The following is a 25,395-nucleotide window of genomic DNA, read 5'->3' as shown; positions in this document are numbered from 1 at the left end:
CATCTCCCCTGGCCACTGGGAGGGCGGCTGAGCGGTGGGGCCGCCCCGGGGGCGGGCTCGGGGGGGCGGTGGGCCGCGGGCCCGGCCCAGCCCGGCCCTGCCCACGCTGCCCTGAGGTTGAAATGCAGAAGTCAAGGCTCTCTCGTCGGGATGCAGATTTCCTTGTAGTTCTTTTCTTCCTCACGCTACTGTTCCCTTCTCAGCGGAGATCAGAGAGGCTCGGGGCCAGTGAGGCCAGGAGCGCAGGAAGCCGGGAGTCGGTTCCCGGGCATAGGGATCCATTGGGATTTAGGGCCGCCCTCGAGGTGCCCCGCTCAGAGGAATGGGTAAGTGGCCGAGAGCGGCAGGAGGGTTCAAGTGCTGTCAAGAGAGGGGGAGCACCCGTGCGCCGTCATCTGCCGCCGCCGCGGCTGCCTTATTGACTTTGCTCGTGTTCCTACAAGTTGTAAGAACATGTTGAGGGTCAGGAGCAGGGGAAAGAGAGAGAGAGAGCTAATGAGTAGTCGGCTTGTTATTAGTGTTATTAGGCGAGTGCGAGGCAGGATCGCAGCCGAGCGGATGGCTGGAGCCCGTGACACGTTGTATATTATTCCTGACACCGATCGGAGCAGTTAACATTTTAACACGTTTGTTTTACAGCCCAGTGTAATCGTGCTGTTAAGCGAAAGGCGCTAACAGCGCCAGAAACGGTCTTTAAAAAGTTAGTCCCTACTCAGAAGCACCGCGCTGCCCTCGTCTCTCCGAAGATGTAAAAGAATTTCCTCAACTACTTTTCCTTCCTTCCCCTCCCCCACGTCTTCGAAGATGTTTTTCTTTTCTTTTTGTTTTCTTCGCGTTCCTTTTTCCTATGGCAATAAAGCTGACTTGTTTGTTGGGGCGATCTCGTTTTTCATCTCTGGAATGTGCTTTTTTTTGGGAATATGCTTGATGCACAGTCCGGAGAGCCCCGAAATTTGTTGCCAAGGATTTTCTTTCTGTCTTTTCTAGTCTTTTCTATTTTCTTCCTCTATTTCTCTTTCTTTCTCTCTCTCTCTCTTTTTATTTTCTTTCCCCCACTCACTTCTGTCCCTCCTTCCCCTCTCCTTCCTTCAGTCTCGGGGGCATCCCGCTATTATAAAGAAGCGTGTGTAGAGTGACCGGGGGGATCCCTGTCTGTGACATCTGTCTATGATGAGGATCAGCTCAGACGCCCCCTTCTGTGCCTTCCGCTGTGTCCGACGGCTGTGTTTGTGCATTTGCTTGCAGAACCTGCCTTCGGGGAAGTGAACCAGCTCGGCGGGGTGTTTGTCAACGGGAGACCCCTGCCCAATGCCATCAGGCTGCGGATTGTGGAACTGGCGCAACTGGGTATCAGGCCGTGTGACATCAGCCGGCAGCTCCGCGTTTCCCACGGCTGTGTCAGCAAAATCCTGGCTCGCTACAACGAGACCGGCTCCATCCTACCGGGGGCTATCGGAGGCAGCAAGCCTCGGGTCACCACTCCCACGGTGGTAAAACATATCCGGACCTACAAACAAAGGGATCCGGGCATCTTCGCCTGGGAGATCCGGGATCGCCTGCTGGCCGATGGCGTGTGTGACAAGTACAACGTGCCGTCGGTCAGCTCCATCAGCCGCATCCTCCGGAACAAAATCGGGAACCTGTCTCAGCAGAGTCACTACGAGTCTTACAAACAGCACCAGCCGCCCCCACAGCCTGCTCTGCCCTACAACCACATCTACCCCTACCCCAGCCCCATCGCTGCTGCAGGAGCCAAGGTGTCCACCCCTCCCGGCGTGCCGGCGATCCCCAGCACCATGGCCATGCCCAGGACGTGGCCGTCCTCTCACTCGGTGACGGACATCCTGGGGATCCGGTCCATCACAGACCAAGGTGAGGAGTGGGGGGAGCCGGGGCCACCAGGGCAACCAGACAGGGCCGGAGGAGTTCGATCCCTTGCTCCTGGGTTCTTTCCTCTCCGAGGGTCGGAAAGTGGTTTCGTTGTTTGATTCGGGAAACCCTTTGCGTTTTCCCCAGCCCGGGCCGGGCTGAGCTTACTGGAGGATGTGTCTCGGAACGTGGGCAGACTGGAGGGCTGGGTGGGCTGCAGGCGGACCAGCAAATAGGACACATCGGCCGTCACCTCCGCCGCTCTGACCCGGGAAGCGGCGATCCTAGCCGGAGGGAACGGCCCGGAGCGTGTCGGCACCAGGGAGCACTCAGTGCCGGTCCCGACCGAGGCTCGCTGCCGCACTCCAGTCACGGGCGCCGCCTTGGCGTTACTGAGAAGTTCCTTTTCTGTAGTTTTCGCAATCAGGCCAAATTTGCTTCGGCAGGAAGTTCAAATGTCATCTAATTGCTTTCATTCTGATTCTGTATTTTCCTCCGAAGCTGTGGTCTAGGAAAACCAATGCCCCAAGATTTGCCTCCTTTACCCCTTTCGCATTCTTTCTGTTAACTCCTCCTGGAAACTGCGTCGCGTCTCTCGGCCGCTCGCTAGAAAGGGACATTTTTTCCATTTCGGTCTCTGCCAGTGAACTAACAGTGAAAGCATTGCTAAAAGTGTCACTGAAAACAACAATCCAAAATAACCTTTGCCTACAGCGATCTCTGTGTCTCACTCTTGTCTCAGTATTAGTGGAGAGGTGGGATCCGTGATCTCTGTTTTCATTGCCTTTTAAACAACAACAATGCGGTTCTAGCAGCATTGCAAATGCAAAAAAAAATGACCCTTTAGGCATTGCAGAATAATTTCCTTCTTAATTCCTCAGAAAGGTGATATTTTTTTTTTAAAGCAACATATAGGCAAGCATGAGTATGTTTTATTTGTATACATGCGTGCGAAAAAAAAAGTTTGTTCTTTGCCCTTCACGATGTAAACTTTATCCTCAGCCCGCACTGGCACAAACAAACATGCTTGTTTCTGAGTCGACTTTAACAAACACGCCTGGCAATCTCTGCTCTTTGCTAAGGAGAGGCAGTGTTGGCAATGAACATTAAAAAAAATGAGAACATTACAGTCACAGGAGAAATTTAGGTGTTTTTTTTTTGTTTGTTTTGTTTTGTTGGTTTTTTTTTTCAGTGAGCTCTTTTTTTATTAACACCACATTGGCAGGCAGGCCTCTGACGGTGCTGCTGGGTGCTTCGGTATCTGCCCCGTCTCCCTCAGCCCCCGCAGCGGCACACATCTTTCTGCAGTGTGAAATCTCCCCCCTCCCCTTCCCATCAGAGGGTCGGGGCTGCGGAGTGGCCGGTGCCGCAGATGGGGGCTGTTCGCCCTTGATTTATAGGATAAACTGACCTTGCTGACACGGAAAGGAAGCCCCTATTCATGGGAAAGTGTGAGATCAGCAGAAAAGGGCGCTCACCGAGGGAGCTCAATTTCTTAAGACAACTTCAGATTTGTGCCTTTCCCCAGCACGGCGAGGGGCCGAGCGAGGTGGTGTCGCAGGAAAGCCCCCTCCCTCCCACGGCGGCTCCAATGCTGCCGGGAGCGGGGCTCGGGGGAGAGCTCCCCCTACCCCTCCTCTGGCTCCCCGGTGGGGCAATTTGGCCGTTCGAGGAATTTGTCCGCCTGCAAAACATCCCGGCTGCTACGCGTGTAAATAATAGGACTGTTATCTCTTCCTCCCCGCTTTATTATCTTCCTCCTTTTTTCCCCCCTAACTTAAAAGATATATATTTTATTTATTTACTTTTGTGTTTTGTTTTCTTGTTTCTTTTTTCTCCCAAAAAGTCTTTGGAGCCCAATTCATCTGCAGCCGTGTCAGGACTGTTTCTAATATGGGGTATCGTTTCTCCTCTGACTCACACACAAATACACACACGGCGGTTGCAGTAAATACCCCTTAGGAGATCACGGGGGGCAAGTGCCGGGCGGCGGCTCAGTCCCGCCACTACGGGAACGAGCGAGCCAGCCAGCTCTGGGCTCTGCTGGTGATCTCTGCCACAGGTTTTACGGAGGGATCCGACTCACTTCTGCCCACGAATCGCCCTCTCAAGGGCTTCCGGGAGACACAGCGAGGTGTGGCGGGCGAGGGACAGGCTTCCCCTTAGCTCTGCCACATGGGGAGAGGGAGCCGTCTCCATCCCGAAGCAAAGCCATCTCCATCTCCGAATCCCAGCCTCTGCCTCTAACTCCCTCTCCCCACCCTTGTTTTCCAGCAGTGAATGACACTTCGCCTTACCCCAGCCCCAAGCTGGAGGAATGGAGCAGCCTGGGCCGAAACAGCTTCCACCCGCCGGCCCAGCACTCCGTGAACGGGTTGGAGAAGAGCTCCCTTGAGCAGGAGGCCAAGTACAGCCAGGTAAAGAGAGAGCGGGGGGCGGGCGGTGATGCACAGGGCTCCTAAGCTCGGCCTCGGGCTACCGCCCTCCATGTGGAGCCGGTGCCGGACTTCCCTCGGTTTTGGTTTGCAAAGACGGGCGACGTCGGGAAAAAGCCTGGCTCTCTTCCTCGCTCCTCTCTCCTCTCCCTTCCCCGGGCCGACCTCCGCGGCGCCCAGCACCCCCATCCCCCCTGCTGCCGGCGGGCGGAGGGCTGGCGGGGCTGCAGCCATCGCATCTCGGCCCCCGGGCTGTCCCCGGGCTGTCCCCGGGCTGTCCCCGGGCTGTCCCCTCCCCGCCGGCCCAGCGGGCGCTGCAGAACCGCCGCCACCGACCCCCGCCCCGGCCGGGCCAGCGGGCACGTCCCGCCGCCGCCTCCGCCCTCGTAGCCGCGTTTTACTCCGTCCGCAGCGTGCTCTGTAGTCAGGGGAATAATTTGAAAATGAGGTGTAATTGCTTCCTACATTAAGCATTTTTAAACGCTTAAGTAGACGGCGAATTTCCTACGTTTTAATTACAACACAATATAACTGTTACTTAATAAATCTCTGTCTAAATCTTTGTACTTGCTAATCAAGTCCCATGCCAGCAGAAAAGCTATAAAAAGCTCAACTGTTACTCGTTGGGAAAGCGCAGGTTTTGAAAACGTTTTTCCAGTGTGATGGAAACATTTCAAATGCATCAGAGGTCTCTGAGACGCACTGACTTCCCGGCCACGTATCTGTTGCACTTAGAACCAAGTCGAAGAAAACCCACGATCGCTGTTTAGCATTTTCCCCATTCAAAGAAAGAGGTTTTGAACATATTTTCCAAGTTCTATGTCTGGTTTTAGATCCATGTAGAGGAGACTTTTGTAGCTCGTGTTTGGTGGTGAGAGTAGCTGAATGAGACCCTTTCACATTCAAGATGCGGAGCACAAACTGCGGGAACGTTTGCAAAGAGGTGAATTAGGCAGAGAGGGAAATATGGTAGACCCCAAAAGTGAACAGCCACTTCATCCCATATGTTTCTTTATAAACAATACACCGCCCTTAATGCTGTCCTATTTGTTTTGTATTGTATTTTTTTATTATCCCATTATTATTATGTTCATTTCGTATCACAAATAATGTGCACTGTAGTATAGCCATGACTGTATGGTTAATGATAGAATTAGTATTAGAGTTCATTTAGAGTTATTGCTCCTTCTACAATTTTCTTTAAAGACTAAAACAAGTGTTAACAGTCTTACTAAAAATAATAGTTATAGCTTGTCACAATTCTGTAAGAGCAGCTATACTGTGGCTTCATTGTCTTAGGTTCCAGGCTGGGCCTTCTGCACACAATCCTGCTGAAATATTCACAGGATTTTGTTCATAGGCTATAAACCATGGCCTCTGATGGATCTCATTTACTTCAACAGATGTGTTTAGAAACAATGTTTTATAAATTAGGTTATTTTCAATGTTGGTTTGGAAACTATTTTTTATGTTTTCTTTTTTTTCATTTTTACTCTTTCAATATTTATGATTTCATCTTCATTCTGTTGTCAATACCAGTTTTACTTTAAAGTTTTGTGCAACCTGAAAGATCACCTGATAAATGTAATTTAAACCTACTCGCTATTTAAAAATTGAGAAAATTTCTATTAATAAAATTGAATTCATTTCTCAAAATATATTGTCCAGAGAGTTTAAAAGGGCAGAAAAGCCATACCCAGAATCCCGCTCTCTTAAAAAAGATATAGAGGAGGTTCTTCCCAGCTTCTTTCCTGTAATGATATGGGTAAAGAAAATTTGGCTTTGGAAAGTTCCAACATATAGTCAGTCTATTCATGTAGTATTCAGAATTGTTTTCCAGAGAATTAGTTCAAATGTGCATTAATTGCTTTGTCTGTCACAAATTCACTACTTTGCTAATTTAGAATATGTAAAAAAAAAAAAATCATGCTAAATAGGGATGGGAAAATACGATTTTTCCCCCCAGTTTTTGCCACATTCATTTTTCCAAAATATTTGTTCCAGTGTGAAGTTTCTGAACCAAATTCTTGCTGCACATAGCACTGACACTGCCCATTGGCTGAAGTGCAGTGGGTGACAGTTTGTGACAGTAAAGACTTATAAAATTCTCTGACATCCTTGGATCCGTGGTCTCTCACGATGTGTACTGTTTTAGGTGTAAAAAGATGAGCAGGGGACTTGAGAGAATGATGGTTCATTTGTGAATCTAGCAGAGGGGTATATGGAATGGTGGAAAAATGGGACAGTCACAGACATAATTTGTATGCCAGAAGGACTATGGTGAAATAGGCCTGTCTTTGTACTTCAGGGTAAATGTTATTTCCTTATCTCCTTTGGGCAAAGCTCATTACAAAAGCTCTTAAGGGTCTTAAGGAGGCAGACATCAGGTTGTTCTGTAATATTCCAGTTTTATGTCTGTATTACCAAAATCAGAGGTGCCTACAAGAGGAGGGAATCAAGTGTGGATGTTAAACTTAGGCTTTCCAATTTCACAACAGGAGTAGAGGAAATGTGCTCTGAAACACATTAACGATGGACTTTGTGTGAGTGATAGGTAATTCTGCTTTTCCCAACACATATCTACACATTTAAGCATTACCAACATCCAAAGTTCACCTGCCCATAGTTTGCAAATAGCTCCATAACTACTAGGCAAGTGAAAGACTTATTCCCCAGCCTTAGTCATGGAAGATATTCTGCTTCTCAAGAAACCCCCTGTAAAGTCCCTCTGCATGAGAAAGACCAAAAAAATTGAGACCAAATTGTGACCAAAGTCTTCTGTACTTTTACAATATATTTATTTGATCACTTATTTTAAATGATATACATTTGTTTTAAAACATGGGATACTGTAGGCTTTTTTAGGCAAAATTCTTATTGACATCCCAGACTTGTTAGGCAGTAGCCAAGGCTGACCTCTCCAATTGGTCCCAATGGCTACATTTCAGCCCTTGTCCCACACATCCATCAGTGGGAATTCACCTACAAAAGAGGCAGGAAGACTTAATGTTTTTGTCTTGGCAATATGCAGTCACACTATTTTAACATGAAACTGAACCTCTGGATATAGAACATTTTTCATGTTATGTATTATGGATTTCCTGGTGTTTGAGGCTTTTGTTTGCAATGTTGTTCAGTATTTGGGTTTTGGGAGTTGAAAGCTCAGCCTATGATTCTGTACAAAACATTCCACAGGAAATCACAAAGATGCCTTGTCAAGTTTCTATTCAGGTTTAGTTACCTGATGTCCCAGGTTGTCATTTACACATAAGCAATTGCATAATTTTCCTGGTGTATCACACTCATGAATTTCTCATGCGGCTTTGCAAACAGGGTGACTGTGAATCAGAGAAACTGAAAAGGAAAATAGATTTTCCCGAGAGCTTGGCAGTTTTGGGTAATACACATTTCATACAGAGCTCAGTTACTTTGCAGTATTTATGCAGAGAGGCACATTCAGTGTTGTGTTCAGGGCTTCTACATATAATTATGCTATTGATAAAAAGGATGGATATTCTGAGTATTTTTTTTTCATTGCGCAGCTTATACTGACAACTGCATTAAGAAAAAATAGTTGAAATGACTGCAATGTGAACACATTTGTAACCTGCATTTGAAATCAAAGCATTAATAAACATGTATCATATTTAAAATGCAGTTCTCAGACATCTGATGTTTGTGACTTGCTGGACTAACATCATGGATGTTCAAACTGAAAAAATTGTGGTCTGTATTTACACATGTATGAGAATACAGAAGATCTGACACATGTCTGTATGATTTGCTGAGAGGCAAATAGCTTGGAAATGATTTCTTTTCAGAATGTCTTTCTGTGGGCATTGCAGGAAGCCAATATACATATTGCCAAAGGGAGCTGATACTCATTAATGGGAAAAAGCTTGTAACTGGGGGCTCTAAGAGCAAGCTCGCTCCCGGAAATGGTGTGCTGTTTGGATCCCAAACCTACTGGAACTGCAGAAAACACTCCTCCTGTTTCAGAGGGGTTTGTGAACATGCTTTGAGTGAAGTCTTTGACATATTGGCCAAACCCCTAAGCAGCAACTACCTCAGGTCTGTCTCAGCTGAAGTTCATCAGCTGTTAGGGGCTTGAATTTTCAGCGTTGCTGGGATATCACTCCCTGTCCTTTGGCTGCATTCTGACTGGGGGCTGTGAGCTCTTTGTGCTGCAAGCACATAAATGGGAGGCTCCATTTTAGGACAAGTGATTGCAAATAATTGTAGGTGCAATTCTGGACAATTACTTGCACAGAAAATGTAGGTAGTGTAAATATTTGTAAACATTGATCTTTCATTTGTAGATGAACAATGAACTGTATATGAGGTGGCCATGCATCTGTAACAGCATCTGCAGAGCTTAGAACCCACAACATAGGGTAACTTCTTCGGGGAGAATATTACAGTGTAACCTTAAATGTATGGCCAATTACATGGTCCTCCTACACAGATTATTTACTGAAAAAAATCAATTAGCAACTTACTTACTTGGCATCCTATATTACAACTCAGGATTCAGACAGTTGTATTCCTGCAATGGGTCTGTGCAAAATCCATAAATGACAAAGGTCTGGATCAGTCATACCCAGGCAGGAGGGGGGTGAAGCTGTGAAGGAGAGGTGCTTATTTGCTTTCTTGCCATAGTACCCAGCAGCGTTGTTAGCAGAGTCTGGTGCAGGGGTTCAGACCTTGGCTTGGAGACTGCCTGGTTCTGTGCCACTCTCACTAGGATCTCCAGACCAGGCCTGCTATTAAAATATTGCCACTAAGATGGCTTGCTCAAGGTCTAGGCATCCTTGTTGCATGTTGTGGGTGAGGGGGACGAGCTGATCCCACTACATGCACCCGATTCCTTCCCAGGTGATCTGGATGGCACCCAATTCGAACCCCATTTGTGAGACCTGCCTCTTACTGGCCACCTGCTTCCACGGCCAAAACACAGTGCCCTGTCCACCAACCCACATGGCTTCAGGGCACTCCACCCGGATGAAACTAATAAAGAAAGTCAGAGAGGTGAGTGAATGGTATGATGACACTCAAACTGCACTCTAAGCACCTTCTGCTCAAAGGACCCCAACCCACCAGGAGCTCTGCCATGACAAACAGGACCAGGGACTGTAAAGTGGGAGTGATGGGAGATGCCTATCACAGCCTAGGAGCAGAGTGCCAGAAGCAGGGGTATTAGATGTGATTTGATCTGTTCAGTCTTCGTTCTTGCAGTAGGTTGGCAAGTATATAAAGACTGTATAGTGTGTTTGTATTTGTCTGTTGTGGCAATTTATCAGCTTTTAGGAATTGCCTACATAGCTAGTTATAATAACCATAAGCATTCAATAATTGATGGGCTGTGGTTTCACCCTCCTCAGCGTACCAGCTTCCTGGTAACTTCCTCTGCAGCATCAGAGCTTTGTTAGATATAGGAGACTGCTCTTTTGGCTATCCCTGAAGAGAACAAGGAGAGGACTTTACCAGTTTGACCCTGTATTTGCCGAGCTTCTAGACATCAAGAATCCATTTGAAGTGTCTGTGGCCATAAGTCACCTCCCTCAGTTTCATTTAATAACACCATATTGAAATGACAATATATTGCTAAATATATGTTATTAAGAAGGCATTTTTCATATAGCCTTTCGATAATACATTATGGTGTTAACCAACAGAATAGAAAAGAAAAAATGTTTATTCCTTCCAATATATTTGCTTGTTTAGTGTCCATGTGTGCCCTGCCCAATTCCAGATTTTGCCAGAATACCAAGGGGGAATTATTGTGCAAATCTGTTCTAAAACTATGGGAATCTGTTGTTAATTCCTACTCATAGAAGTTTGCTTAGATGACATGATTTTTTTTCTGTGCTTTCCTATTGTCCTCATAAGCACAGTATATCTGCCTAAGGAAGACTTAAGTTGTGTCTGTCATCAGAATCAAGCTTTGTGCTTACAGCAACCAGAAATTGTTTCCACTCCACTTTGACATAGCCTGTTTGTGAAGTCTGTTAAATAATAGAACATACCCCAAGATCCAGCATCTTTACTGGAAAGGCAGAGACTTTGATTTATATAATGTCTTAATGTGGAGTATGAAAGGAAAGCAACCATTGAATGATAGTGCAGACTGTGAACTATAATCTACATTTGGAGACATTTGGGTGCACATAGTGTGTGCTTGGTGTGCGATGGTAGATCTCACTTCACTGTGAAAGCTGTCTAAACCCATCCCGTTTCTGACGAAGCACTGAAAACCCTTGCTTCCTGCTTTTCCCTCAGAATGTGCTCTGGTTTTACAACAACCTCTCTCTGCCTTTTATCCACCATGCCTTTTTCTTCTCTTTTCCTCTGTTGTTTTTGTAGCAGATTGCTCAGTGTCAGAGAATTTTTTTCTTTCCCCTCTCTTTTCCTTTTTTTCTTTTCCTGTTGTTGTTTTTGTTTCTGCTGTAGTTTGCTTTGGAAAAGACATAAAATGCCCCTGGCTCCTTCAGGAAAGGACTGGTGATGGTGTGTAAATTCAAGTCACTATTACTATTTCCAAAACTGGGATTTTATTTCCCTGAAGAGGCTGAGATTTAAAACTGGATAAGAAAATATAATTTAGAGGGATCTTGATGCATGTCCCAGCTAAAGTAAAAACACAATTGATATTATCTGGTTCCTGAGTTATTCAGTGCAGCTGGGGATGGCTATAAGTAAAGGAAACACTTAGGGGTTAATAAAAAAGCATGCTAAACATGGGGAATGGGATTGGCTCATTATGAAAGGACTGAACTTTATTTTAGAAGGAAGTAGTGTGATTTTCTTATGCAGTACATTGCTGTGCATTGAATTTAATAACAGGAGAAATAGCTGTAAAGAAAATTACATCTTTTTAAGAGATACTGTATAGGATTGGGTTGCTAACTGTGTTTGAAATCTTAGAGCACTCCAGCGTGTGAATGTCTGTTTTAATTGTGACTTCAACTAGAATACCAGCATCGCTTTGCACAACTTGCAGGGAAAGAGAAATAGTATAATTCTCCATTCTTGAAAGGTGTCTTTTCCTTTTTCAAAGCTCAGTCTTCTGGAAATCAACCTAGTTCAGCTGAGCAATAGAGCAGCTGTAACCCCCTTAACCTCTTTTTGTTATTTTTAAAAGCTTCTAAATTCCAGTGTATTATCACTGTTCACTCTTTCTTGAAAATAATTACAAATATTATATTATATAATATTATACCAAATTAATATCCTGCATACAAAAATTGCATCTTCTGTTTAAGATTTTTTTATTGTAAAAATTATTTATTGGCAGTGTCCTAATTTTTCAGAGTCTGTTTTATTCTCTGCTGGTTGCAGTGAAATTAATAGAAAATCAAATCAGGAATACACTCAATAAAATAAGTTAATTCATCTAACAATATGGATATTTGGTCCAGTATGAAAATAATTTTGTAAGAATCTTTTCCAGCACTGTAAAAAACAAACCCTGATTTGCAGGGTTAACTCTGGCTAGGTTATTCAGATACACCTTGCAATTTTATCTCATTTTTTCTCAAAAATATTTTTAATAAATACTGTTATCATAAACTGGAGAAATTTACTCAGTACTCACTTTTATAACCCTTCTTTAGGTAATTCTGACTTACCTGTGTAAGAACATTAATTTTAATGGGACAGTGATCTGAATGAATACTTGTGGTATTATGTAATTTTTCGTGTTGATGCTGTAGCACTGAATTGCAGCTTCAGAAAATAGCTCTAATTTAGTACTACAATTTCTACAAAAATATTACTTAGGGTTATTAATTTAAAAACCTTTAACCCCCCAATTTTTATTACTTAGATCATTTAGTAATGTCATTTTGCTAAATGATACTTCTATTACAGGCCTGCTGCTGCTGTTTTACTTGGAAAATTTGTTTACTCCTCCCTTGGGATCCCATATGATGGCTTGATTTATAAATCATATTTAACCTCCAATTAAAAAGGGAGATTTAGCATGTTTGCTTCCTTGATGTTTGCAGTTTGTGTTTGATTGCTCCTAGTCTTGTTGTCATAGTCTTTTTGACTGATTATGTGCATGTCACTAAAAATATGTGATATCCTCTGGGTTTTTATGCTAATTTGCTCTTCTTATTGAAGGATAGATATTTTGCTCCCTGCTATGCCTTTCGCTTTCTGTGGAAAAAATTACTTCTGCAGTAGCTACTTTGTGACTGTGTTTTCAGGACATTCAGAAAAGATCCATCATTTCCAGAAAATGAAGGTTTTCATGTTGAAAACCAGCAGCGAGAGGGTGTCTCTGTGTGTGGAGCTGCGGCAGCAGCAGGGAAAAGCCAGTGCCAGCGCTCGCCGGAGCTGGGCAGCTGCTGCTCCCGGCTGGGCTGCTCTGGAGCCTCTGCAGATCGCTTTCGTTTGCTCTCGGGGAAAGGCTGTGCTGCAGGATCGAGGCAATGCACTGACCCTGCTGATCCAAGGGCAGGAAGGATTCATTCCATCCGAGTCTCTGTTAGAATTGACAGACATAAACGGAAACAGCAACCTTATTCACCAGAGGTGTGTCCCTTAAGCCATGACACAGACTGAACTTCTGATGACTGCAGCAGGGGACTTCGGGCTGAGTCACTGTCCAAGCTCATTAGGGCTGGTGAATTAGGTAACTCGAACTTGAAGCCTGTGCTGTTTCTCCAGAAACACCTTTTTATTTTTTTAAATAGTAACTTAGAATACTTCTACAAAGCTGCATTCCTAGTCTATGCAATACATGAACTATTTAATTAAATATCGTAACAATTATATTACAATGGACAAGTCATTTAAATAATTGTAAATAATAACTTTACAATTAGAAGAATAATTTACATTCTTTTGGACACTCACTTTAGAGTTAGATGATAAAATTGAGGTGGCATCCATCTGTGGCATCAAATCTGTGCTCGGTTGTATTCACATAAACCTGAAATGAGATCCTTTGCATTGTTGCCATTAATTATAGCTAACATAAATACAGGTCTGTGATTTTGAATGTTACAATTCTGGGTCATTTTCTGAAACATTTAGAAGCCAGATGGGAAGGAAACATAAGAGATGGTCTAATTTTGATACTGAGAGAACACATATCTAGCAAGCAAAAGTCAGAGAAGGAAAAGTAGGGAAGGAAATGAAAAAAAAAATCAATTCACTACAACGTATAATTTGAATTTACATCACGAGGACCAAAAGAGAAATCTAGCTTGTGTGTTTCTCTGCTTCTGTGACCAAGGCATTAAAAACCAAAGTCAGGTAGTTTGACATGGATTGATTGGGAAGTTTGTCCAGAAACTTGTACCCTTGTGTCTTACTGTGAAGGAGTGAGGAGGCCAAAGCTCTACCACACATTACACAAGCATAACCTTCAAAACAGGTATCCAGGTGTATGTGGTGGTTACCTCTGGTTTGGGGAAGAACTGTTCTGACTTTTAGAAGTCCAAGCAGCTAATGGAAATGACTTATTCCAAAGACAGTCCTGCATGAGCTTGGTTCTAGGCTTTTCATCCACCTACTCCCTCTGTGTTGCAAATCATAGACTGAAAACAATGACAAAAAAAGTTGTCTCTAGTTAGTATTGTGTTTAAAGTGACTAAAGATTCCATCTGTTAAAACTACTCAACCAACCCTTTACAGGTGAAAATATGTGCAGTCTGCTTGTTTCAACAGTACCATTTCTGTGACCTGAAGCAAGGCTTTACATCCACCCTGGCTTTGATTTCTCACCTGGACATTCCTTTTACTGTCACTGGCAGCTATCAGCAGCAACTTGGCAGAAAGGCACCGGACCCATCTTGTGATCCTGAACCAAACTCTTGTTTACTGGTATCTTTGCAAGAATATATTTAAATGAATTTGTGAATCAGTGGGAGGTCTTGTGTTCTAGGTTTCAAACACAGCTGTGGAATTTGGAAATACTTATTCCATCAGTTGTCTCAAAACATTGATAGAAGCAGTAATTCAGAGCAAAAGTTTCTCTCTGATCTTTGTAGATGTTAGAAAGCAGTCACTTTCAAACAGGAACCTTTATCTCTCACACAGCAGAGGTTCTTGTTCAGCTAGAACTACATGTTTGTTTGTTTGCTTAAAAAAATTAGATTTCCCTTGAAAAACGATGGTTTAAATTAAGAAAAAAAATATTTATAAAACTTAAAAACCAGGTTCAAGAACCTCTGCACTTAAAACAAATTCTTAGGGTTTTAAAAATCCATAAACACCATGGGGTTCTTGCACTCCTAATTATGAATGTTTAGATTTTGGTGTTCATTTCCTCTGATTGAAATACTGCAGGATGAATTATTCATCCAGTATATACAGGGTCATGGAACTTAATCCCCTCCATTTATTTTAAGTGAATGTCATGTTTGTAAAAAGTGCCAGATTGACAGACACAATTCAACCCTTCTGATAACCTACACTTTGTATCTAAAACTGCTTGGAAGTAAAAACTCTCATGTCAAGACTATTAGGTCAAGTCTTTCACAGATAAAAGTCAGAGAGGAAAATCAGGGGTTTTTCTTTTTCTGTCTTTTTTTTTTTTTGAGTAGCATAGTTTTAAATCACATAAAACGAGATTTTCTCTATCCTCTCACCTCTTCATTCAGGTCAGAGGAAGCCTCTGACTGCTGTGTGGGTATGGCTCAAACCTTCCCTGAGGCAGTATTGCACTCTGTGCTGGGCCAGTTCCTACTGCTGCCTGCTTGGCTGAGGGCATCTGTGGCATTCACAGAATCATGGTTTTGAGTGGCAAAGCTTTGTAGCAGTGCAACAAAAATAAGAACGATTCACCAGTTCAGTGAGGCAGTGATGACAGACAGCTTTGGTGGCCTCTGACAGCTTGCAGCTGGTGGCCCCAACACAACTGCTTCCACGTCCTGCCCTCAGCAGTTGGGGCAAGATCTTTCTCAATTTCAGAATAGACACTGTAAAAACAGCAGTTTTCACAGCTGAATTTTGAATAAGTGTGTGTGTGTGTGTGTGTGTGTGTGTGTGTGTGTGTCTGTGTGTCTGTGTGTGTGTGTGTGTCTGTGTGTCTGTGTGTCTGTGTGTGCAAAAGTGTGTAAAAGTGTTGCTCTGGCTGTTATAAATCAGTATAGTATTCTTTTAAATTAAGCTTTTACAAAAACTAGCGAATCTTTAGCCAATTACCATCTGTTTTATCAGCAACGGCCCAAGTGGCACCTACAGTACAATTCAGTAGGAAACCTGGGCTTCTCCATTAATTATAATCCAAAGACTTTCATTTTACTTTGTGCCATAAGGCCACAGAACACGTGTGATTGGAACGAATATTTATCAACAATGCTGTTGATAAAATATTTATCAACAATGTCTACATTAAGTTGAACTGCCCAGGAGCTCAGATTTACCTTGGATCATGCAAAGGCATCTGCTTATGGTTGCTGAGGAGCCCCTGGTGGCCTCATCTGTAGGAGCTGCAGGAGGCTGGGACATGGACATTGGTGGACCAGCAAAGAGGTGCCTTGTTGGCACATGGCACTGATCCACCCTGTACCTACTAGCACATCCTCCCAAAAGCACAGCTAAGGGTTCACAGGACATGACCACATAATGAGGAATCCTACCTCAAATGGGGCTTCCAGGCACAGCCTTGAGCCCACTGCTTGGTACCAGCCTCCTTGGGAGTGGGAAAACCTGAGGAACGGGGTGGATTCACAGATTCCAAAAGACCTGTTTTGAGGTTTAGAGGCTGGAGGTTTACACTGTCTCAACGGCTATGAGACTTCAGGGATTTGTCCCACGTATTTTCTCCTTCCAGGACTCGCCCCTTCAGGGTTTCTGTACTTTTCTGTGCAGAATAGGTTTGGGTTGTGGCTCTTGATGTTCCAGTGTTATAACTTGGCTTTAATGGCTCTACTGCCCTGGAGCAAAGCTTTCTCTTGGTGCTTGTTATAAAAAACATGGAGATGCTCATTCTTGTTTCGTGTTTGCACATTGGGAGAGCAGCTTTCTAGGGCCAGTCACAATTTTTACTTTCCAGTAAAATCAATGAAATGATTTTCCGTGTGATTCAAGAGTTGCATTGATTTGCATTACAATTATTTGTATTTGCATTTGTATACAAATTGCAGGTTTGTATTAATTACTACTGTTGCAAACACTGATACTTAAAGCTGAGGCTAAAGTGTAATTCTGAGTCACAGTTGGGGGCATGTACTGGTCAGATCACATATTTGAATTTTCAAAAGAAAAAGGCAAGTTCAGCTTCAACAAAGTATTTATGGATTTGGAATGACAATCCAAACATGCTGCAGCTGTATGTTTTGTACAAATTAATATTCCTATTGGAAGCTTGTGGCTGGGATCCCATTGCTGTCTCCTGCTGCTTTAGATTGCTGTACAGGCTTATATGGGTGGAATCCAGCAGAATTACTGAATTATGTTTGTTTCCCAAATGACAATGAGAAGATAGTCTAGGCAGTGGAACTGTGAGCTACATGGATAGGAAACTCGTGAGCCTGAAAACAGGCTTGTGCCCTTTATGAAGGTAAATACTGAAAAATTCAGGCAGGTGCAATCCAGGCAGAAATTGAACAAGTGAAATATTAACATCATGTGAAGTTTTAGCAGAAACAAAAGTCTGTTTCATTCCTTAACTTTGGATTGTTCAGGTTGGGCCCAGTTGTACCATGTGATGATGCTACAGGATTTGGTGAATCAATACTCTTCTTTCATATCCAGATAGGAAACATTTTTCAGAAAAAATGCCACCCCAAATCCTAAAACAAACACTACACAAATTGAAACTTAAGCAAGATAAATGACCTTAGTTTGTACCTGTTGCACTGAAGAAACATTTATGGGTGTGAAATAAACCACCAAAAACTTTTTAGTTAAATAAGGAGTCATTAATTGTGAAATCATACCATGGCTGACTAAAGGACTCTCCCTTCCCTATTTAAATAGAAACCCTTCTCGCCAGCCTACAGAAGGACCTAGGAAAATAGCTTGCAGGGAAGGACCCAGCCCTGCAATTGTTTTGTGCACAGAAGCCCTATTGAAACCAGGAGAAGCTATGAGCAAAGAACATTTGCAAGTTTTTTTATCCCAAGTGTCTAGAAAACAGATTTTTAAAAGACACCATCAGTGATACTACTGCTACAGTTCTGACTCATGCTCTGAACAAACAGTTACCAAAGAGTTTAAGATGTTCCCACCTCCCCCAGCTGCTGTTACCTCTTCAGTCTGGGGAGTGTTGCTTTCAGATTTGTGCCTGCACCTGCCCATGGCAGCTCAGGGCTGAGCCCACCCTCCTTCGGGGCCAGGAGAGGTGAGGCACAGGGATGGGTCTGTCTCTCCTGCTGCTGGCATGGCTGTGGTCACTGTACACTCAGCTTAGGCTGCCACAGCACCACCCAGCAGGGCTTGCCACAGTGACCAACACCCTGCACAAAATTTGAGACAGGTGGGTAAATGTTGCAGTCCATCTACTCCAACCTGTGGAAATCACTGCCAAGTGAATTAAGTTGCTCAGTGAGAGAGAAGAGAAAAAGTCATTGTAGATCCCTCCAATAGCTCTCTGGTGTAATGATTAGATGCAACCATGGGCTTTCAGGGATCCCTGAACAAGAGCTTGCAGGAAGGCAGGCAGGCAAGTGTACAGAGGGCTCAGCAGCTCCTGCCCTGCTCTTGGTGTGTGTTCCCTAAACATCCGCTGCTGGTCCCTGTCTGGGACAGGTTGCTGGGAGAGGTGTGAAGCACTGATCACAGTGGGTAACTGGTCTAAAAAGCAAAGCAGAAGGGGCCACTGAACCCCTGAAATTCAGGGGAATAGTTATGGGTTTCTCTCTTGGTGTCCCCGCTGGCCCTAGTTTTGGAAGCCCCAGCAGCGTCTGAGGGCAGCTTATTTTACTCCAGATCCAATGTGTCTTAATCTCTTAGAAATGCTTTTCCCTTCCCTCTCATTTCAGGCACCCAGTGGCCTCCCAGCCGTCAGCAGTTTCGTGTCAGCACCAGCCATGCCTCCCTACGCCACGCCAGCCCAAGTGTCACCTTACATGACGTACAGCGCCACTCCATCCAGCTACATGGCGAGCCACGGCTGGCAGCACGCTGGGGGCACCCCGCTGTCCCCCCACAGCTGTGACATCCCTGCCTCGCTGGCCTTCAAGGGCATGCAGACAGCCAGGGAGGGCAGCCACTCTGTCACGGCCTCTGCTCTCTGATGCAGGAACTGGTCCAGCAGCACCACAGCCTCGCTGGCTCCTCGTCCCCTGAGCCTAGCTCATGGACTGCTCCCCTCGTGCTGGCGACACTTGGCATTTCTCCTTGTGACTTGTCTCCCCTAAGGCTTTAGGGATTGAAAGAGCTGAAGACAACATCAGAAATAGAGGGAAGTGTGGTGTTGTGCTCTTAAAGACTTTGTGTCCCTCAAAGGGCTCCTGGAGCCTTGTTCCACTCTCTCCTGGTCAAACCACACGTATTTATTCTTAATCATCACAAACTTTCTAAATGTGCAATTGTTACTAAGATTTGTGCAAAAATCAATAAAGAAAAATCACAACAGAAAATTCTGCTATGCCTTGGATCAGCAAAGGTGGCTGAATGGGAAGTGTTTGCCAATTGCCTAGAGAACAACCCTTTCATCGATGAGATTATACAATCCACTGTAATTAAGAGGTCCTTTTTTGTTGTTTTGTTGGGTTTTGGTAAACAAATCTAGAACAAAGGCAGTAGGTGGCTTTCAGAGTCTTCTGGCATGTTGCCATCAATAGGCAGTAGTAAGATCTCTGTGATTTTATCCATTTGTAAATAGAGGCTTTTGAAACCATTTGTTTTCACCTTCTAGTACATTTCTTACCTTTTTTTTAAGTTAAAAAGAGGATTTCTAGTTATATTCTATGTCTTTGCATGGTGGGGTGATAGCCTCAGGTGATGAGGTTTAGGTAGGGCTTTTTTGCCATGTTTTTGTGCCTACAGTGGAGGCTTCAACATCTCATGAAATAGTTATCTCTTTGGCAGAAAAGTCAAAGGCAGAAATCCAGCTAAATAGCTCTCCACATTATGCCCAGCTTCCCTGATTCCTGAAACATCACATTCATATGAAATGCACAAACAGAAATGGGTGGAAAACATCTGAACAAAACTGAAAACTATTGAGGAAAATGCTGTTAGAGTGCAACCTGTGCAGAGATGCTTACAAAGCAGTGTCAGTTGACAACCCCACCAAAAAACAGAATTGTACCATTATTCTCAGCTCACTTGTGTCCAGCCCTAAGATTATGCTGTAATTTTTTAAAGAGGAAGTTGTCTTTAATTTCTGCTTTAATGAATGTAAAGTATGGCTCTTGGTAAAGTTTACATTGTTGTTCTGAAGCATTTTTTTTCCCTTTTAGGTATACTGGTGGTGGTGCTACAAACAGAGATATTATTTAATATTAGCAAATTTCCTTTCTACATTTTTGTATGCAGTGGCAAGTACTTCATGCCAGTTATTTTGCTTTAAACTTTAATCCCAAAAGAGCTAACATTCTGATCTTTGAAAATTTACCTGTTTACCTTGGGCAATAATAAAGTTCTGACTATTATTATGCTTTCCCCATGGTGTAGGTATGTTCAGAATATGAATGTGGAAAAAAAAGCCTCGTGTGACATTTCATATCCTTCATAGCTATTAATATATTGTGTATTTTCCTAAATGTTTTGCAATAACTTAAAATACCATTGAGATAGTTAAGGCAAAGGACAAAATATCATTCTTAATATATTGTTCTATCTGCATCCCATACTAAATTCAGTGAGAAAGTAAAATACAGTCCCCTCTTAAAATATAGTTCTCTCTTTGTGAATTTCCAGCTTTCATCACCAAGACAGCTGTGGGTAAATTTTCATAACAATCTAAGTAATCAGTACTTATGTCATGTACAGTATGTCTGCTGAAATATAGATGGACTCAGCTGGTGGCTGATGCCACCTTTGCTTCTTGCACTAAAAAATAGTTAACAAAACTGGATTTCTATGAAGAACACAGGTATTGTATTTTGACCCCAGGGAAAGAAAGATTTGATCTCAGATGTGATTCATGTTCTTCAGCCTCAATGGCATTCAACAGCTGTTTAGCTTTAATGAGATGCTGAAACACTTGCTATTCAGTAGAACACTTTTTCAAGAATGTTTCTTTGAAAATACTAAAGGTAAAGTGCACACAAGTGCCTTTCCACCCTGCCACACTGTTAGTGTCATAAGGGATGTTATTCTGCCTTTATGCTGTTATAGCTGAAATAAGATGAGCCTTAATATCATGAAAAAGAAAGTTTAATTCTAGACAAGCACTTCACTAAATATAAAATGGGAAAAAAAGATATGAAAAGGATCATAAGTAGATAAGTGATTAACTTGGCAAGAGGATTTTAGCTTTCACCTTAGTTGTTCTACTGCATTATAGAATTATTGAGTAAGTCTACCTGTTGTTTTCCATCGAACTCAAACAAGGAACACCAAAAGGAAAAGAAAAAAACCAACAACAACCAAAAAAAAAGGAAGAGAAACCTTTCAAAGCACAGCTTTTTTGAATTTCAAGACTTCACAAACCTGTAACAAAGTGTGCCTGTGTTAGAAGTTTCCTGATATTTCAATGAGGAATTAGTGTGTTTTGGGAGACAGAGAGACACATCCTTAGCTTCTTTCAGTTGTTTGCATTATCTTCTCTTCAGCTAAATCAGGATAATTTATAAAGCAAGGGCAGGACATGATGTTTATTATTCCTCACATGGGATACACCATCATAAACCATTTTTGTTTTGTGTTTGTTTAGGTACAGCTCTCCGCGCATCTGCCTGCTGTACATGACCCCTTACCCCTGAATGGGAAGTCAGCGGGGCTGCGTGCAGAAAGTGTTGCTCAAAGTGAGCAAAAGTGCCTGATCCTGGCTCTTGGTGAACTGCCTGTGATGGATTTTTTGATGTGAATTTTCGCAGATTTTTTTAAAATGTAAACCTACGATGTAGAATACTACTTTGCCCAAGGACTATTTCACTGCTTCTACTCGTGGGTAAACTGAAAACTGCAACGTTGTCTTACAAACCACACAACTTTAAGCCATTTTATATTAAATTAAACAGAAAAAGGGAATTGTTTTCTAAAATTGATAAATAAGGGTTGACTGCTGCTGTTGAGTACAAAGGTATAAATCTGGAGTGAACTCACTGGGGTGAATGGATGCATTTAGAAAATATGCAGTATGTGTGGGTGCAGAAGGAAAGTTTTTAATCTTAGAAGTCTACACTTCATTCCCAGAGTGTTAAATGTTTCCAAAGAAATCAGTGAAGCCTAATAATACTCTCTTTAGCCAAACTGTGTTTGCATGGTCCCAGTTCAGAAGATCTTCGGTGTAAAACTGAATTTCAGCCCACATTACACTAGAAGTAATGGGGGATTGGGCTGGCACGTTCATAGGTTTGTTTTCCCATACCACGCTATTTTCTGGTTTTGAATTGTTCTCCTTTTATCAAAGATCGGGCTGAGCTATTAATTGAAAAAAAAAATCATGCTGGAAAGGATGTAAAACCGAAGGCTATATATGTATATACAGTATGTTTAAAGCATTTTATTTTTATATTTTGAATGCTCTAAATTAATAAAAGAAAAATTATAAAGCATTTTGCTTCAGTTTGTGAAATTATCTTACTAGTGTCTTCTCTTTGGCCAAGTACTGATAATAAAATGCAACAACGAAGAACACTTGCCTTAAAACCATAAACTTTAACAGAGCTAATTTTATTGATTTGATCTATGAAATAGCATAGGTATGAAAAGCCACTATTGCCAAATTCAGTCAAAAGAGAAGCTTATTGAGCATGTCAATACAGGCATCCTTGAAAGTGCTGCAAACACATTCTTATTTTTAGCTTTTTGTCGCTTCTCCAATGCATTAAAAACACTCTTGAGATGAGACTTCACATGTGAATTGTCCTTTTCAAATAACAATGGAGAAAGATACTTCTTTAGGATTGCTAAGAAAAGGGCTGTGCCTCCTTAAGAGGAAGAACATTTAACATTAACAGTGTGAATGTAGTATGGGGAGATACTGAAACATTCAGCAATTGCAAGATATGTACTCATTTGTCAACAAACCAAGCTAGATAATGGAGACTTTTTTTAACAGAATAAGGTGTAATTTTAAACTATTTAAAGAGTTTTTTAAAAGAAAACATAGAATGGCACAACTGCATGAACAGAAACTATGTCTTTGGTCAGTATAGCAGAATTTGCCGTATTTCCCAGAGAGTTAGAATGACTAGTAAGAATACGAGTACATCCCTGAAATATTATTTATATTTACAGTGACTGAGAAAAGCAAAAAATTTAGCTTCAGAGCAACATTTTTTTATCTATAGAAAGGTGCATTTATTTGAGGTATATGGTTAGCTAATTTCAACTGCATATGTGCTATCATAACCTTGTTTCACTGTTCCACGGTGGAAATGAAAGGCTAAAGGGGCAGTCAGGATGCACTGAGCATTTTTATCACGGGACAGGTCTTTTGGGAATAGTATGTCAAGGTGGATAAAAATTTTGCAGCAAAATCTCATAAAAATTACTTTTTTCTGTTAAATTATTTACTCCTTTCTTCTATGAATGCCATGTTGTTTTGCATTTTTATGTAACTTGATGCAGACTAATTATTTTCAGTATCTTCTGTGATCTGGATGAGATTTATCCTACATATATGGCTAAGAACAAGTAGGACATTGAACAGTATGCATGTTTTTAAGGTTGTGGCTACTTGTGCTGTCCTTTTCAATCCAAACGCCCAAGAGCTTGAAAAACACTTCTATGAATGCTGAAACCGTACTGGGCTGAATTGAAACTGGAGCCCAGACTGACTCAAGAATTGCAGAGTGTGGGTCATTTTCTTAACGTGGTGTCAATGGAGCTGTCAGTTTACAATAGCTTAGTATCTGCCCCCCAGGATTATTCATTTTTTTCTTGAAAATACCCCGAAAGTTTTTACCTTGCCATTTCAGATGAAACTTTTTAAAATGTAGGATGTTTCTGTGTCAAGAAATTTCAGTTTGTCCTTTAAAAACTGGCTGGTTCCTACATCTCCTGTATATTTACTCTTGCTCCAGCAAAACAATTACAAATGTCAAGTGCTATTTAATTATGCACTTACAGAAAAGCATGTGTTTAAATGTTTTCTTGGATCAGGACCTAAAGACCATATTTCTTTTAAACTCTATTAATATCAGTGCAATCTGAGGGTATTCAACACAACAAAGGATAAGAATAACTTTTACTTTATTACAGTGTATTTTAGAATGCACATAATTTTAAAGAGTACATTTTCCAGAAGTGCTACTTGTTAACTGCGTCCTGAAGCCATGCATAAACATATTCATAAACCAAAAGCATCACTGCACCACCTGGAAGAAAAGATATAATTTTACTACAAAGAAAATCCAGTATTTCCAAAATTCTATAGAGCATTTCTAGTGTGCAGTATAAACCAGGACATGGCAAAGCCTTATGTGCAAAGTGGATTTTTCTACTAATTCCCTACTACACTAAAAATTCACCAATTCATGAACCATACCAATTTCACTTAATGTTAGATCATAAAGTTGATGTAAATACCTTGTATATTAAATCAAATTCACCCTCAGTGTGATTATTCCTAACACTTTTTCAAGATTAATATTTTTCTTTGTTCATGTGAAACTTTAATCTGAATATGTGTATATTTGTGTGCCTGTTTAGTTAGACTTGGCCATGAAAGAGCAACTTGACTGGTGGAATGACAAAAATTCATCACCAAAATGTCATCAAAAATTTCATCAGGATGATGAAAATGCTTCCAGGTAAGAATCATGAGAGGTTTTCACCTGTTTGTTTACCATGGCTAAAGCGGAATATCACAGTATTGAAATAAGTATAATCTTTCCTGGCTACAAATTCACAGGCAAAGCTTTGATCTAATGAAATTACATTATTTTCTAGAATTGATAACAGTATAAAATCCCAGCCTGAAAGCCATAAATATTTTTACTGTTAGTGAAGCCAGACTGCTACTAGGCTGTAATTACTGTATGAGATAAAAAAGGGAACATTTCGGAACATGTATATATAACTAAACACACAGAAATCTCCTCGGAGAACATGGATAAAGAGAACCAGGCATGAGTGAAAATATATCACTTGTGGGTGCCAGCACTGGGGCATAAATATTTTCTTTCCTTTGCCTTTGCTTGTTGGCTTGCTTGGTGGCTTGGAGTGGCACCTCTAACAAGCAAGTCCTGTGCTGAACTGGGTTCACCTTTCTAGGGATAGGCTCAGACAGCCAGGCACACAGAACTACCACATGAGCTTCTCCATGTCATTTATCCTAAGGAACCATCATCAGACTTGAAATCCTCTGTGAACAGGAACTCAAGCCAGCTAGACAGTGCAGAAATTTGCAAAAGGCTTTGACCAACAAACAAATCATAGACACAATGTCTATGATGTGATTTGAACTCAAATCAAGGCTGATTCTGAATCTCATACTGTGTGATCTGTTTATGTATCTCTTTTCCTGTAAACACTCACATGTTGAAAGAAGGAATTACTTTTCCAGTCACAATAAAGACTGTATTATTGTTTCATCAGAATGTCCAACCTATATATTAGTTATTCAATGGAACTAAAAAAAGTATTTATAATGAAGTTCCCATTTAACTAACTTGCTGGATCTGGGCCAGAATGCATAGTCATTTGTAGGATAGAAAATTTTATTCCAAAACCTGCTGTGCTAAGAGGTATCGGGAAAACTAAACAGCGCCTTCTCTTTGTCCTATATGTTGTCTAGTATCTTTGGAGTGTGAGGGAAAAGGCTTTTAGCTCCTTGTTTCCCCTCCCCACCCTCTTCCTCACCCTGCACAATGACCAGGCATGGTCTAGCACTTAGCCAGGTGGATTGGATATGCAAACATTTACACACAAACCTAATGCCTCCTTTATACTGCAGAACAGGCTCTGTACCTACTTGCTTTTACCTATGCGTGTTCTTCTGTATTAAACAGCCAGCTTGAATAACTGGAAATACCATTTCTGGGAATGGGATACTGTTCAAATTGGGGCTTCT

The 25,395-nt window shown here is 42.1% G+C and overlaps 2 protein-coding genes across 12 annotated transcripts in view; one reads left to right on the top strand and one right to left on the bottom strand.

Moving 5' to 3' along the window:
* Window positions 1-91: 91 nt before the first annotated feature.
* On the top strand, window positions 92-21,931 carry PAX9 (paired box 9). 4 transcript variants are annotated; one of them, XM_085061864.1, is made up of 5 exons: window positions 92-326; window positions 1,246-1,872; window positions 4,147-4,286; window positions 9,180-9,332; window positions 18,245-21,931. In XM_085061864.1, the coding sequence occupies exons 1-5, from the start codon at window positions 323-325 to the stop codon at window positions 18,497-18,499; spliced, it is 1,179 nt and encodes a 392-aa protein (XP_084917990.1). In that variant the 5' UTR covers window positions 92-322; the 3' UTR covers window positions 18,500-21,931. The 4 variants fall into 4 exon arrangements, with proteins under 4 accessions (XP_084917990.1, XP_084917989.1, XP_084917992.1 ...); XM_085061863.1 differs by having other exon boundaries at window positions 94-326; window positions 4,144-4,286; XM_085061866.1 differs by lacking the exon at window positions 9,180-9,332 and having other exon boundaries at window positions 98-326.
* Window positions 21,932-23,556: 1,625 nt separating this feature from the next.
* The window catches only part of SLC25A21 (solute carrier family 25 member 21), a 232,825-nt gene continuing 230,986 nt past the window's right edge, over window positions 23,557-25,395 (bottom strand). For all 8 annotated transcript variants that reach the window (XM_085061873.1, XM_085061875.1, XM_085061872.1 and 5 more), the window contains one exon: window positions 23,557-23,698. In XM_085061873.1, the coding sequence (XP_084917999.1) occupies window positions 23,631-23,698 (68 nt within the window). In that variant the 3' untranslated portion in view covers window positions 23,557-23,630. The remainder of the gene's footprint in view (window positions 23,699-25,395) is intronic.

Source organism: Lichenostomus cassidix, chromosome 5 (assembly GCF_008360975.1).
Source record: "Lichenostomus cassidix isolate B80296 chromosome 5, HeHo_3.0, whole genome shotgun sequence".
Lineage (NCBI taxonomy): Eukaryota > Metazoa > Chordata > Aves > Passeriformes > Meliphagidae > Lichenostomus > Lichenostomus cassidix.
Note: the sequence above shows the minus strand (reverse complement) of the source record. Positions and strands in the feature narration are given on the sequence as shown.

Bases quoted from the DNA above. Each gene is read 5' to 3' on its own strand.
- PAX9 (XM_085061863.1), top strand. The intron at 1,873-4,143 runs GTGAGGAGTGGG...CTTGTTTTCCAG, and splicing joins CCGGTCCATCACAGACCAAG to CAGTGAATGACACTTCGCCT. The intron at 4,287-9,179 runs GTAAAGAGAGAG...ATTCCTTCCCAG, and splicing joins AGGAGGCCAAGTACAGCCAG to GTGATCTGGATGGCACCCAA.